This window comes from Ascaphus truei, chromosome 3 (assembly GCF_040206685.1).
Source record: "Ascaphus truei isolate aAscTru1 chromosome 3, aAscTru1.hap1, whole genome shotgun sequence".
Classification (NCBI taxonomy): Eukaryota; Metazoa; Chordata; class Amphibia; order Anura; family Ascaphidae; genus Ascaphus; species Ascaphus truei.
This window is the reverse complement of record NC_134485.1, coordinates 398,856,126-398,869,353: the sequence shown is the minus strand read 5'-3', so window position 1 is coordinate 398,869,353 and position 13,228 is coordinate 398,856,126. Positions and strand designations below refer to the sequence as shown.

Sequence of the window (13,228 nt, the reverse complement as noted above, 5' to 3'; positions counted from 1 at the left end):
CTGTCACTGCCTTAGCTTTCTTCAGTTATATATGACAAAGCTTGGAAAAATAATCAAATCACTACGATAGCCATGGAAAGAGAACTACGGTGATTGTATTTGATACATACCTGCTAACCAATCTCCATGGCAACAGGGGGATTTAAGCATTATTTCAGCAGTAACAGACTCAGTAATGTGGTAATCAGCTCAGTGATTTATGCTGCACGTGACCTTTGTGGTAACTAATAGTTATGGAAAGTATCATTCCTTGTATACACAAAGGGGTTTGCTACAAATATACAGCATGTGTCTGCATTTTACTTCACAGGTAATAACACCAATGCACACAAGGACGATGTATCAAGCTGGCAAACGGCATTGTTGCCATTAAATTGACGCATAAAAAAAATGTAATTTTGACTGCGTGGCTTTGCTTTGGGTTTGACTGCTTGTTCCCCACATACATCAATGTGACAATAACATTACTTCCCACAAATAATATAATACAGTGTGACACATTCTGCCTCGGGGTCCATAACTTTATTTTCCATTTGTTAGTATAAATAAATAAAGAAACACCATTCTGGTGGCATAAAACCCTCCAATAATGTGTCTGCGGCTTCACATTTTGATTTCCCTAGATCAGGGGCGGGCAACTCCTGTCCTGAAGGGCCACCAACAGGTCAGGTTTTCAGGATATCGCTGCTTCAGACACTGATTGAGCCACCTGTGCTGAAGCAGGGATAGCCTTAACCCCTGAGCTGTTGGTGGCCCTTGAGGACTGGAGTTGAGAACCCCTGCTCTAAGCAATTACACAGCCATCTCCCCACAGAATGGCACCACTTTTATTTAAATGTCAGAAGTTTCCCATTTCTTATGCCAGTTAGGTTGTTTAAGGCAGCGGTGCGCAAACTGGGGGGGTGCCCCCAAGGGAGGGGGGGCGGGAGATTTGTCTTGGGGGGCACGGGCCGTTGCAGAGGTCCCACGCTCTTCCCCCAGGCACTAAATGCCGGGGATCGCATGAGGCCTCTGCAACAAGAAAACTTACCGTGATTCGTACGCCAACGCGGCATCAAATGACGCCGCGGGATCATGTGATGTGACGTCACAGGCGTCAAATTACGTCACGTGACCCCGGAGCGTCATTTGACGCACCGGCAAGGTAGGAGGGGGGGCGCAAGCTCGATGCAGCTAAGACAGGGGGGCGCAGCAGTAAAAGTTTGCACTCCCCTGGTTTAAGGAACGAAAGGATGCTAAGCTATAGCACACTTTAACACCTTTGCAAATGAATGGGAGTTAATGCGCAACAGAGTTGTGAGTACCGTTTAATGAATCCAGGCCAAAGTGCTTATGGTCAGAATCTACTTTATTAACTCCTTTGCTGCTATATTGTGGCAGAATGCATTGATCTGTGCTTTCATTAATCACATTAGCGCTGGAAGGGTTAAATCCATCTTTAGCAACACTGTTTTTCCTGTTGCGTGCAGTAGTAGTTATAGTGTTAAGCTATAGACAGAAAACACACATTATCGAAAAATGCATACAGTATGATATTCACGTTTTGGGGAAGAAGGTCCCACTGGGGACAAAAGTGTGGGGATATGTCTGCATGATGGACTGAATAGACCCCTACTGTATTTCTTCTACTCCCTGTGCCGTGCTGGTATTTTGATCACCTTGGTGATCATTAATGACTCCTATTATTTACCTTTACCTGGCACCACCTGCCCCTCTGCTGAGGTGATTTACCACTGCAGCAAGGGATTCTGGGAAATGACATGCAAATGAACACACAGTGTCACTTTTTGCCTCAAAAACCATTTTTACATGGTTCCCTATAGGCTTAAGCTTGCTGCATGGTCACAGCTTTGAGCACAGCCAGGGTTAAGGTGCATACCCAGAAAACCACCCACAGACAGCTGTTTCGACCTTAATGGGTCTCATCAGTGTGGGGCTGATTTAACTGGGTATTCAAAGAGGCTATGGGATAGGCTATACCATAATACTGAGTTAAGTTATGGTGAGTAAAAAAAGTGACAAAAACCCACCACAGGAAAGCAAATATGCAAATACAACTGTATGCTCATTTGCATGTCTTAGGCAGGTCTGCAACCCCGCCTTTCCCCATTATCACCCAGCATACAGCATTTCCACTGCAGCAAGGGATTCTGGGAAATGACATGCAAATGAACACACAGTGTCACTTTTTGCCTCAAAAACCATTTTTAACATGGTTCCCTATATATATATTATCACAAAATGTTCAGGTCATTCTATATGGGTAAGGTAAGTAGATCAGGGTGCTAGCAGTGCAGCCTGGATCACCATCCAGCAACAAAATAGATAGATACAAAAAAGAAAAATCTGCAGCACTCACCAGATTTGATCAATATTATATCAGGTTTAATTCATCTGCAAGAATCAGGGGGTAAACACAAGAAAAATGGACCAACGTTTCAGACCTCCCAGTCCTTTCTGAAGCCCCCTATCATCATTATATTATTATTATTATTATTATATTCTATATTTATATCAGTTATACTTACACAAACTAGCCACAGCACTGTTTTGAATTAAGGTTTCCAGATCATGACAGCCTGCTAATATATATATATGTGTGTGTGTGTGTGTGCACACACACATGGATTTTGTGCCACAAGCGATTACTGTGCACAAGTGTGAGTGTGATGACAGGCTTGAAAGTCTGCACTGCCTCACAAGTGACAGAGGAATTCCCCTGCTATCTGTTCCCCTAGTAGTCTTAGGCTCCAGAAATTGCTATGCAGAACAAGTGATGATTGAAATGATGAGATACGACAAAATATGTTGAATATTAACCTAATCGCTGTAGGAAAGGTTTAAACTGCAAAATGTTGTCAGCTCCAATCACATACCCTAAAAAAAAAAGAAAAATACTGTTTCAAATGTCACAATTTCTTCCCTTAGTAAACATTGTTGTCTTTCAGATCCATAATCGCCACGATGTTAAGATCATGCATAATATATATATTTATACTGCTGCGGCCAGCTTTATCCTAACGTTTGCCCGCAATTGCTTTCGGCTGGGCGCCGAACTTGGCCGCGCGCCAGCCGCCTTCCCCTCCCCGCGTGCGCATCTTCGTAGCGCCTCGCGACCCCTGGCTGCTCACCTCGCGATCCCCAGCTGCTCCCCCTGGCTGCTCCGCATCTTCCCCTTACCCCATCAACATTCGGCACTTCGGGGATGCCGGGGAACCCTGGCACGGTGTCACCGGCGCCACTGTGACGCGCGGCACGCGCCAGGAAACAGCCGCGGGACAGCCGCGTCTGCCCGCACTTTGCGGTGGCGGCCGCTTTAGAATAAAGGCGTCCGCCACTGTAAAGCATGTATGGTCGTAAGTCTTTAAAAAAATATATGATTCAAAATGTTATTCCACGTTCTCGTAGTAGGGTTGCCAGGTGTCCAGTATTGAACCGGACTGTCCTGTATTTGGACACTGTCCAGTAAAAAATTAGAGGTAATACTGGACATGTATGTGCCCAGAATGACCTCTCTGGACATAGTTACCTGACCGGCTTGGGGGCCTCCCCAATTTTCCCAAGCAGGTAGAGAGCAGGGCTGTTGCTAGGGGACTGGGCAGCTTCTTCCATCTTGATTGGCTGCTGCTGGGTATTGTTAACTGTAGGGCGATACACTATTGTATGTTGCTGTTCACCATCAGCCATAAGAGTGATTTCTTAGTGATACTATTTTGTGATTTATTTTTCCACCAATGACAAGCCCAAGAAACCCAGAGAAACACACAGTCCAGTCCATATGTTTAAATATTGTGTTTGTGCAAATATAGTTACAGTATTTAAAGAGGCAATCAATGCAATATCCGACATGTGTGTTTTTCTTTTTCAAATCAGTTCTGTTGTATTAGATAATACTTGTTGCGTTTTTATTTATTATTCAACTCTTAATGCCATTTTTAAAGCAGCTATACTACTTCCACCAACCCCTTTTTTTAATTTTGTCTTTCCTATTGGTATATGTAAAATATGTGACCATGTATAATTTTACATTCTTACCTAAGCTGGCAATCGTTTGGTGTTCGCCTAACTAAATGGCTGCCTTTCAGTTCCAATCAATCCTTCAGCCAATGTAACTTAGCAGCGTCAATGTATCCAGATATTACTAAGGTAACATTATCTATTGTTACAGTTTGCAGCTCAAACTGCTGGGAACATTGGCAACAAATTATCACAAACAGGAAAGTGTTACAAATATCTTCACTGCTTGGGAGGTGGGCTAAATGATATAGAAATCAAATGATGCTCAGTATATTAAAAATGGCATTGTGTTGAATTTAAAATAAAAAAAAAACAGTCACTATTATCTAATACTACAGAACTGATTTATTTTTAAAAAAGATATAAGATATCACGTTTTGCTGCTTTAAGGAGTTCTATTATACTGAGCAGCCTTTGATTTCTTTAGCAGGTTTTAGCACACTGAGCTGCACACTTCCCCAGCTAAATAAACACATGTGGTAATGTTAACAGGGGAAAATTAAAACAAGCTGGTGGCAATCAATAAATATCTCACAGATCTCACCATTCTAATGTTCTGATATTAGAACACCAGGAAGTTTAAGAGCTGATTTGAAAAGTACAGTGTAGCAATCACATTTGCAGAGTACCAGTGAAATATTTGATACTGTCATTATGCACCCTAAATAGGCCAAGAAAACATAATTTACACACCCGCAATGTTCTGTAAGTGTATCAAATTGTTTGGGTGATTCCTCTAAGTTGGGTGGTGGAATGAGCAGTACTTTATGGCAGGGGTGTGCAAACTGGGGGGCATCATTTTCTGGGGGGTGGGTGGCGCTTCCAGAGGCACCACGCTCTTCCCTACAACATTTAAATAAAATTACCGGAGGAGTGCGCAAGGCCTCTGGGAGGAGTGCGCGAGGCCTCTGGGAGGAGTGCGCGAGGCCTCTGGGAGGAGTGCGCGAGGCCTCTGGGAGGAGTGCGCGAGGCCTCTGGGAGGAGTGCGCGAGGCCTCTGGGAGGAGTGCGCGAGGCCTCTGGGAGGAGTGCGCGAGGCCTCTGGGAGGAGTGCGCGAGGCCTCTGGGAGGAGTGCGCGAGGCCTCTGGAACTCCCTCTTACCTGCTCTCAGCCGGCTTCTGGCGACACGTCGCCATGACAATGCGGCGTCGTGACGTCAAATGACCGGAGAGAAGGTAAGAGGCGTGGGGCCGCGAGCGTTCCTGGCTGGTGCAGCATTAACAAACAGTTTCACCGGTTATAAACCAGGGCTGGCCAACTCCAGTCCTGTTGGTGGGAGGACTTGAGTTTGAGTTGGCCACCCCCGCTAGAGACTGAGGGTGGAGTTTGAGAGGACAGAATGGGAACACGCTGCTGTAAAACTATGGTAAACCGCCGTAGCCATTTGGCTCGGCATGATGAGACCGGACTGCGTAATGCTGAATGCTGTGCTCTAGTCCTATCATGTTTTCTGTAGTAACTTTATCCCAAAAATGTCAGCTCGTGCTAAATGTTAAGCAGAAGTAAGATTACACGTCTTTAGCTAAAACCGGAGTATAAATCCATGACAGACCTGAGATTAATCAGGTTCTGTGTGTGCCAAGTACTTTTGTCCTGTGAAAGTTCATTGCCTTGCTGATGGTTACAGGCCTATTGAATAGAAGTGCATGGGATACACTGTCCTGAACGGCATGTTAAAGCTTAAGTGGTGATGTCATCTTAGCAACAGACGGTAAGGCTCTTTTTGTGCCTCTTGTTGCTTAAGTGATCTGTGTTCTGAATAAGGAATAATAGGGCTAGCACAGGCTTTGCTGCCGCAGTTAGTGTTTCTTTTTTCTATGTTTGGTTTTGTAGCCCTTTCAGCTTTAAACTGTGTTGGCTGAGCTTGTTTATTTTTGTCGCCCAGGAGCAACGTCCATAATATAGTATTGAGCACATGTAGAAAGTGTGTGCCGAGGTCCCATTTGGAGTACTAAGTAACACACTTCCCTCCTGCGGTAATCAATATGTAGCAGAAACTATTCTGATACACAGCTACAGTATATATGATTATTATTTCCTGGCACCGAGATCGGCACCATCTGGTACATGCTGTAGTGTAGATTGTAGCTTTCAAGTGAACTCTGCTGCCTTATTTAGAACGGGAAAATGTGTTTTAATTAAAAGGCCGTCTATAGGATGTATTTTCAACGTGCTTATGTGCCGTTTTTACTACGATTAAAAGAAATCTGTTTATTCAGTAGCATTTAAGTAGCATTCAAAATAGTAACTGCTGTGCAGGTACAGTACTCTATTAGGAGAAATTGATTCTGAAAATATCTGTTGGGTTTACGAAGTAATTACCCTTGTTTTACATTATAAAAGCACTTTTTTGTTTTTGGCCATTACAGGCAGTAACGTTTGACATTCACAACTTTAATGGCATTGTAATGCGCATAACCGGAAGAACCTGCATTTAAGGGGCGCCGCAGATATGCGCTGTGCTGGAGACACGGTCTTCATGTCTGCGCAGCCACACTGCCCCCACACACACTCCTATCAGGGCTTGGGGCGTTCCTGGGCTTGTGAAACGATTGGTAACGACCCTGATGAGCCCCTAGTGGAGGGGAAGAGACCTTTTGTGCAGGGAAGTACTTGGCAGGGAAGAGCGGGAGAGGCGCGCACAGTGCACATGCTGTTAAAGGATTTAAACGGTCCATGAGTCCCGTTGAATAGCCACAGTTAGTGTTATTTATTTATTTAGCAAATGTTTTACCAGGAAGTAATACATTGAGAGTTGGGTCTCGTTTTCAAGTATGTTCTGGGCACAGAGTTATGATGACAGGTTTCAGTGAGTTAGGAGACACTGGAAAAGACATTAAGAGGACACATCGGGAGTGGAAACAGAGAATTAAGGAAGTCAAATAAAAGATAAAACGTTGAAAAAAATTGTAAGAAAAGCCTGCAGGATTGATTGGGTGAAAGTTTCAGAGTGACAGAGGGAGAAAGGAAAGAGGGAATGAGAAAGAAAGAGAAAATAGGCAATATAGATTTTATTAAGGAAATAGGCTAGTAGACCGTTAAGTTGGCTGGTATATAGAAAGATAAATAACTAAAGCTGTACGTAGATAAGTACATAGGTATATATAGAGATATACTGTGCATAAGTATTTATTTTTATTTATAAAATTTTTTACCAGGAAGTAATACATTGAGATTTACCTCTCGTTTTCAAGTATTTCCTGGGCATAGAGTTATAAAAAAAAATATGGTTACATTACAGGTAGAGACAGGTGAAGGGATACATAGTCGCATGTACACAGTATCAATACAAATACGCAAGAATGTGTATGTGTGTAATTATACATGTAACCGGTATTCCCCACCCAATCGCATATAGAGTGTATGTGAGGGGGAACCTATATGTTACCAGGTGTGGTGCGTATACCTGCAGGTTCACAGGAGGTCTGAGCCTCCGCTGATGGGAACCTGGGGTGCTTCTCTGGAACGTTTCTTCGGTCAGCGCCTCCACCTATGTGAGATTCTAGGAGTGTAGAGTGGCCCTCACATAGGAACATCCATAAAGTAACCAGCCCACACCAAAGGTTATGGCTAAAAGGGTTTACTATAGGGATCAGTAACATAACACATAGTATCACAATATAAAGTATCAAAAGCTCTATGCATAACAAAACATACATCAACAATATGACATTGACAGTGTCCCTCTATGACACTCATAGGCACAACTACCCGTCTTCTCAGTGCCTTAACCCCCACACCTTATTCCTCCCCCAACACCGTGTACCCAGAGTCCCACGAGTCCACTAAGAGACCCAGAACCTATAGGCGGGATCAGCGCCTGATGTACCGGTTTGGTTGGTGCACTTAATACGATACCTGCCCGGGCATACGTCTGTGCCGGGTGTAAAGAACTTTGAAAAGGGTCTGACGCAGGAACAGGAATCCGCCTCCGCATGAGGTGTCTCCCTCGTGGAGCGTCGCACCCACAGAATGTCTCTTGTAGTAGAGCCTGTCTGAGCCCAGTGATATCACATAGAACTGGGTACTATAGAAAGCAAACCCCACCTTGCACTGAAAGGGGCCTTTCCTGAAACTGTCAAACTAACTGCTGTGCTGCACTGCAAAGCAACACTTTCTCTTCTTGTCAGAGCACACAGCACTGCAGCTGTGTCACTGACTAGACTCACTCTCAGCTAAGGGCAGGGTCCCTACCTAAGGGGCCTTCCCTATGAACTTACCCACTAACCTAGTGGGGCCTACCTGGGGCCTGGGGTTTCTCTGGCCTAGTACAGCAGAGCACTGCTCTCTGTACACTACCTTCCCCAATCTCTTCCTGGATCCTACTGACACTCCCTGTCTGCACACAACAATTTATCTTCTTTGCTGCAGGAGAATCTGTAAACCCTATTGGCTTCAATGCAGCAGGTGATAGGGGTGAAAGGGCAGTCCCCAGAGGCTGCTGGGAGCTGTAGTCCACTCAAGACCTCTTTTACATTGGGGCCGCGTGCGCGAACTGTAATGGCCGCCACCGCTGCTAACTGCGCATGTGTGAACTGGGGGATGTCCCTGACTATGGAGCGCCTCTTCCTACTCCCTGTAATGGCCGTCGTGTCGCTTCTGGGGCATACTGCGCGTGCGCGAGCTTCCGCGCATGCGCGAACGCACACGATGGCGGCGCCCTGTAGCCGATGTCGCCGCGAGCCCCCGGTGACGCGATCACCCTGCAACTGCCCTCACGCTGTCACAGGTAAGAGTGAGAGAACCGAATGTCTGGGGAGCCAGAGGGGACCTGGCTACATACATAATAAATAAATATATATATATATATATATATATATATATATATATATATATATATATATATACCTACACATACATAAATGAATACACAAATAAATAGATAAGTGTAGTAAGCTGTGTGTGTATACATTGCTTGTCTTTATTTTTGTGCTTGAGTTATGTGTCAGATTGATGTAGACTGAAGACAGAAGAAACAAGTCTTATAGCTTAGTGACCTCTATATGGAGTGGTTTAAAAGTTATGGTAAAACACTTAAAAAAGAAAAACGAAGAATGGTGTATAAAGGTCTAACTGTTTGTGGAGAAGGAAACCCTTAATTGTCTAGCAATTGTCTCAATTTTTCAAGTAGACATAACAGTGTCTAAAGTAAATTATAGTGCAGAACTGAAGTGGGTGTGTTTCGCCGTTTGCTTTTTCTATTACTGTAACAAGAAACTTGGAGTAGTCCTGTTGCTAAGAACTATGGGAACAGCGATAGTTTTCCTGCCATTATCCTCGCACACAGGCTGAAAATATGAAAGCTACATTACGGTACATGCAATCATTAATCATAGACCTAAAGTGTATAAAGACAGCTAGATTATTGGGTCAATTCTCTGAGACTGGAATAAGATGTCCCAGTCCCTACACGCTTTTCAAAATGTAAACTATCCTTTTACAGCCAGGTAAAACCAATAAACCAAAGTTACAAGCTATTCTGATATATTTAAAGTATGTTTAATAAACTGGCACACCTTTTTAAATACGTTTATAAGTTTAGAATTGGATATAATAAATGCTGCCTGAATTATGAACAATACTGTATGTAGGTAGAGTTATCACATTAATCTCTGACATTGGCTTGTATAGGATTCTATGTAAGCAGCACGCTGCTTGGACAGGTTACCCTCCAGTTACTACTGACTTTTCATAATGGATTATTGTCTAGAAAGCTAAATGCATAATACATTTCAGCTACTTTACATGCAAAGTAAAGCTAAAGCACCACCATGCTGGCATCATCAATTTGTGAAAGTCACGTTGGAAATCATCAGTTATGTAAACCCTTGTGTTAATATTTCTGTATCTGCATCACATTTATGGTGATTATACACTCGTGTTTATCCATTCATCCCATCTTATATTGTGGTATTTTAAATAAAACAATAAGATGTTTTTTTCATGGGGGTTTTTTGGGGTGGGGGGGGGGGTTGGCGGGGTATGGTAGTCGGTAAACAAATTTAAAGGCAGTTGCCAATGTGAATCTGATCTTTAATATTCACTAATAATAGTAGAGATGGTTATATCATGTTGACCAGCTACGGAGAAAATTAATGGATCCAATTGACTGTTCCACAACCTTATAGAAGAATAATATGTATATCACTTGAATGGACTAAAAGTTTCTTGTAGCATAGTACTGCTTAGTAAATATGGACTTATGTCGTTGATCTTTTTCTGATTCCTGTTTGTATTTTCATTTGACCGTAGGAATAGCATTTGCCGGCTATGACCTTTTAGCTGCTCTTGCGTTCATACATTGAATCAATAAAACTGTTCTAGTTGTGCCAGACATGCCAACATTTGTGATGTAACATTTCTGATGTAATGTTGTAGGTTTGGTTCTGTTCAATGTATAATATGTACTCGCAATGTACTGTATTAGGTGTTACATATAAGGAAATGAATGCAAGATGTAACCTGTGTATAAAGGCGTAAGAGATAGCTGTGACACTCGGCGAACGAGCCATCCTCATTCTCATAGGAAAAAGAGGATTTTCTAATATAAGATTAACTCCAGGACATTTGGAAGAGCAAATGTTTAAACGCATATACATTACACGCTAACATCACAATGGAAGGGTGCCCGTCTCTGGTAGATTTATACCACCTCCACTTATCTTCAAAAAACTTTGTTGTAATGATAACTACATGCTTATTAAAAGAGCAATTCGTGCATTTTATTTTAGTAATACGTTTTTTTTTTTTTAAAACATAGGTTTGGGCGTATCCGTAACTGTACCCCGTTAATTTTAGCGCCATGTTCCCTTGCTTCCCGACATACAGACTTCCAAAGGGAGTGCCGGTGTCTCGTCAAAGTTTTAAAGCGCTCGTGTCCCACGTGTCAACAGGAAGCCGAACCTGATGACGTCACGGCTTCCTATTGGCCCTCAGGACACTGGAGTTTAGAAACGTCACCATTATATGAACCCTGCTAGCGGAGCGGCTACCGGCACTCCCTATGGAGGTAAGTATATCCAGAAGCAGGGGGTCTCCTGAGTGGAAATTAATGGTAGTTCAGCTCCAGAGACCCCCTGCTTCAATCCTATGATAAAGAAAAAATCGCCCGCTTGGATTGCCTCTTTAAGAACAGCAGCTGTATATTACAAACACTGTTAATTTTCTAATTAATCTTAGTAAAAATATTTGCTAAGACATGTATAACTAAGTACTTTAACCCCTTGAGTGCCGTAGGGGCAGCAGCGCCAGCATGCCACAATCCCTCCGGCACATCGTTAGAAAAAGAGTTACGTTTGTTACTCTCCTGCCTTATCCATTTTCTCCCTCAAATAAAACTATCAGCTACCAAGATGTTCAGAGTATTTCTAATTGAATGATCGCAACCACTTTTTGTGAACTAAGAACTAAAGACGTTATATTCTGAACAAAAAGCCTATTGAAAGTGTTTAACAACATGTCGGGTTTGTACAGGCTCATTGGCCAGCCCAAGCCACATTGGCAATCATTGTATATTTGTTGAGTTCCCCCCCCCCCCCCCCACCAAACTTATTTTGAATGTTCCTGATGCTATACAAATGCGGCTCAATCCTTTATAAGCCCTGAATAATTTAGGGGCTCAGCATTTTCACTCCGTGCAAGTGATTGAAATTAGAGTTTGCATTTAGCCAAGATGCTTAGGAGCGTGGCATTAGCATGACCACAAATGACTTTAAAAAAAGTTTCCGATGGCTGGCTTGATGATTTGGAAATCAAATCATGTCTTCTTTCCTTTCACTCAGGTCTCATTACGACTACATCACGAAAGTTGGATCGCGAGCAGCAAGCAGAACACTTTCTTGAGGTAAAGTATTGGCTGTAAGAGCTACAGCATTCATTAGAAACAATACTCATTGTTGCGTTGGCTCTCTTAGCCAGGATTAAGAATGTGATTGAAATGAAATGTAGTCTCATTTGGAAGGGTCACCCCATCCATTGTATCATTTTTGTAACAGTTATTTGCATATGTCTCATTTGCTACTATTGTCCTGTCATATAATGTAATGAATCGGTGCAGTCCCTGTGTCACTAGGGAGTATTGTTTTCTAGTTAGCTATTTTGTGTCACAGAATGACACTTACTTTGGTTGTAGATAACGAGCAAATATTGTATTTTTATGTCCTCTATCAAATGCATTTGCTACACACCAAAAATCTGAAAGATAACCTAGTACTTTATGAGCCATATACTTGGAATGATTCTGAAACAATTTATGATTAGAACCATGTGCTTCTAGTTAACACTTCATATGGCAATATAAATGATCTTATAATCTGATATACCCCAATTGAGACAATGTTATATTTGGTACAGTATATATTGGGGTATGCAGTAGCTACAGTATGTCTCTTAATACGGTAACTGAAGTAAGCATAGTAATTTCCGTTTGCAATGTATGTAAACTGGATTCTTTGTTCTATCATATTATAAAGCTGACATACTGTACATCATATATGGAAAATTCATTCATACACACAAATATATATATATATATATATATATATATATATATATATATATATATATATATATATATATATATATGTGTCTCTGAAGGTTTAAAAATATATGAAAGGACCAGTTCCATGTACTTCTCCCCCCCCCCCCTTTTTTTAAAATATATATTTGTAAGCATTTCAGTTCTGTTACATTATTATATTGTAATTAGGGTTGAATCGATATAGAAAGACATCATGCCAAGCATACCGTGTGATATTGTCTGATTGCAACTATTCTTTCATTCATACATATTATATACAATATAAAGAATGAAAAACCCACAGCGCCTGGGATCGTTGTCTCCATTAGCATGACTCAGAATCTGCTATTATCATTATTATCATTTATTTATAATATATTCCGTAGCGCAGAGTTATTATGCTGTCTGTGACATACCCGATATACTGTATGTGGGGCTTCAACCAGATGTGCATATTTACAGGGCTGCCGACAGCGTTACTGGGGCCCAGGACTACAGTTTCCACCAGTCCCACCACCACACCCCACCTACCCCCAGTGTCGGCAGCCTTGGGAGACTCTCCATCTCTCCTGCTCCCCCACCAACCTCTCTCTCCCACTCCCCCACACACCCCCAGTGTCGGCGGCCTTGCGTGACAACACCCTCTATATCTCCCACACACCCCACCCCTTTCTCACCCCTCTCCCTCACCCC

General features: G+C 42.5%; 1 protein-coding gene across 7 annotated transcripts in view; it reads left to right on the top strand.

Annotated features, from left to right (window-relative positions):
• Positions 1-13,228, top strand: part of FAT3 (FAT atypical cadherin 3) — a 555,353-nt gene that overhangs the window by 336,024 nt on the left and 206,101 nt on the right. For all 7 annotated transcript variants that reach the window (XM_075592531.1, XM_075592536.1, XM_075592534.1 and 4 more), the window contains exon 4: positions 11,799-11,860. In XM_075592531.1, the coding sequence (XP_075448646.1) occupies positions 11,799-11,860 (62 nt within the window). The remainder of the gene's footprint in view (positions 1-11,798; positions 11,861-13,228) is intronic.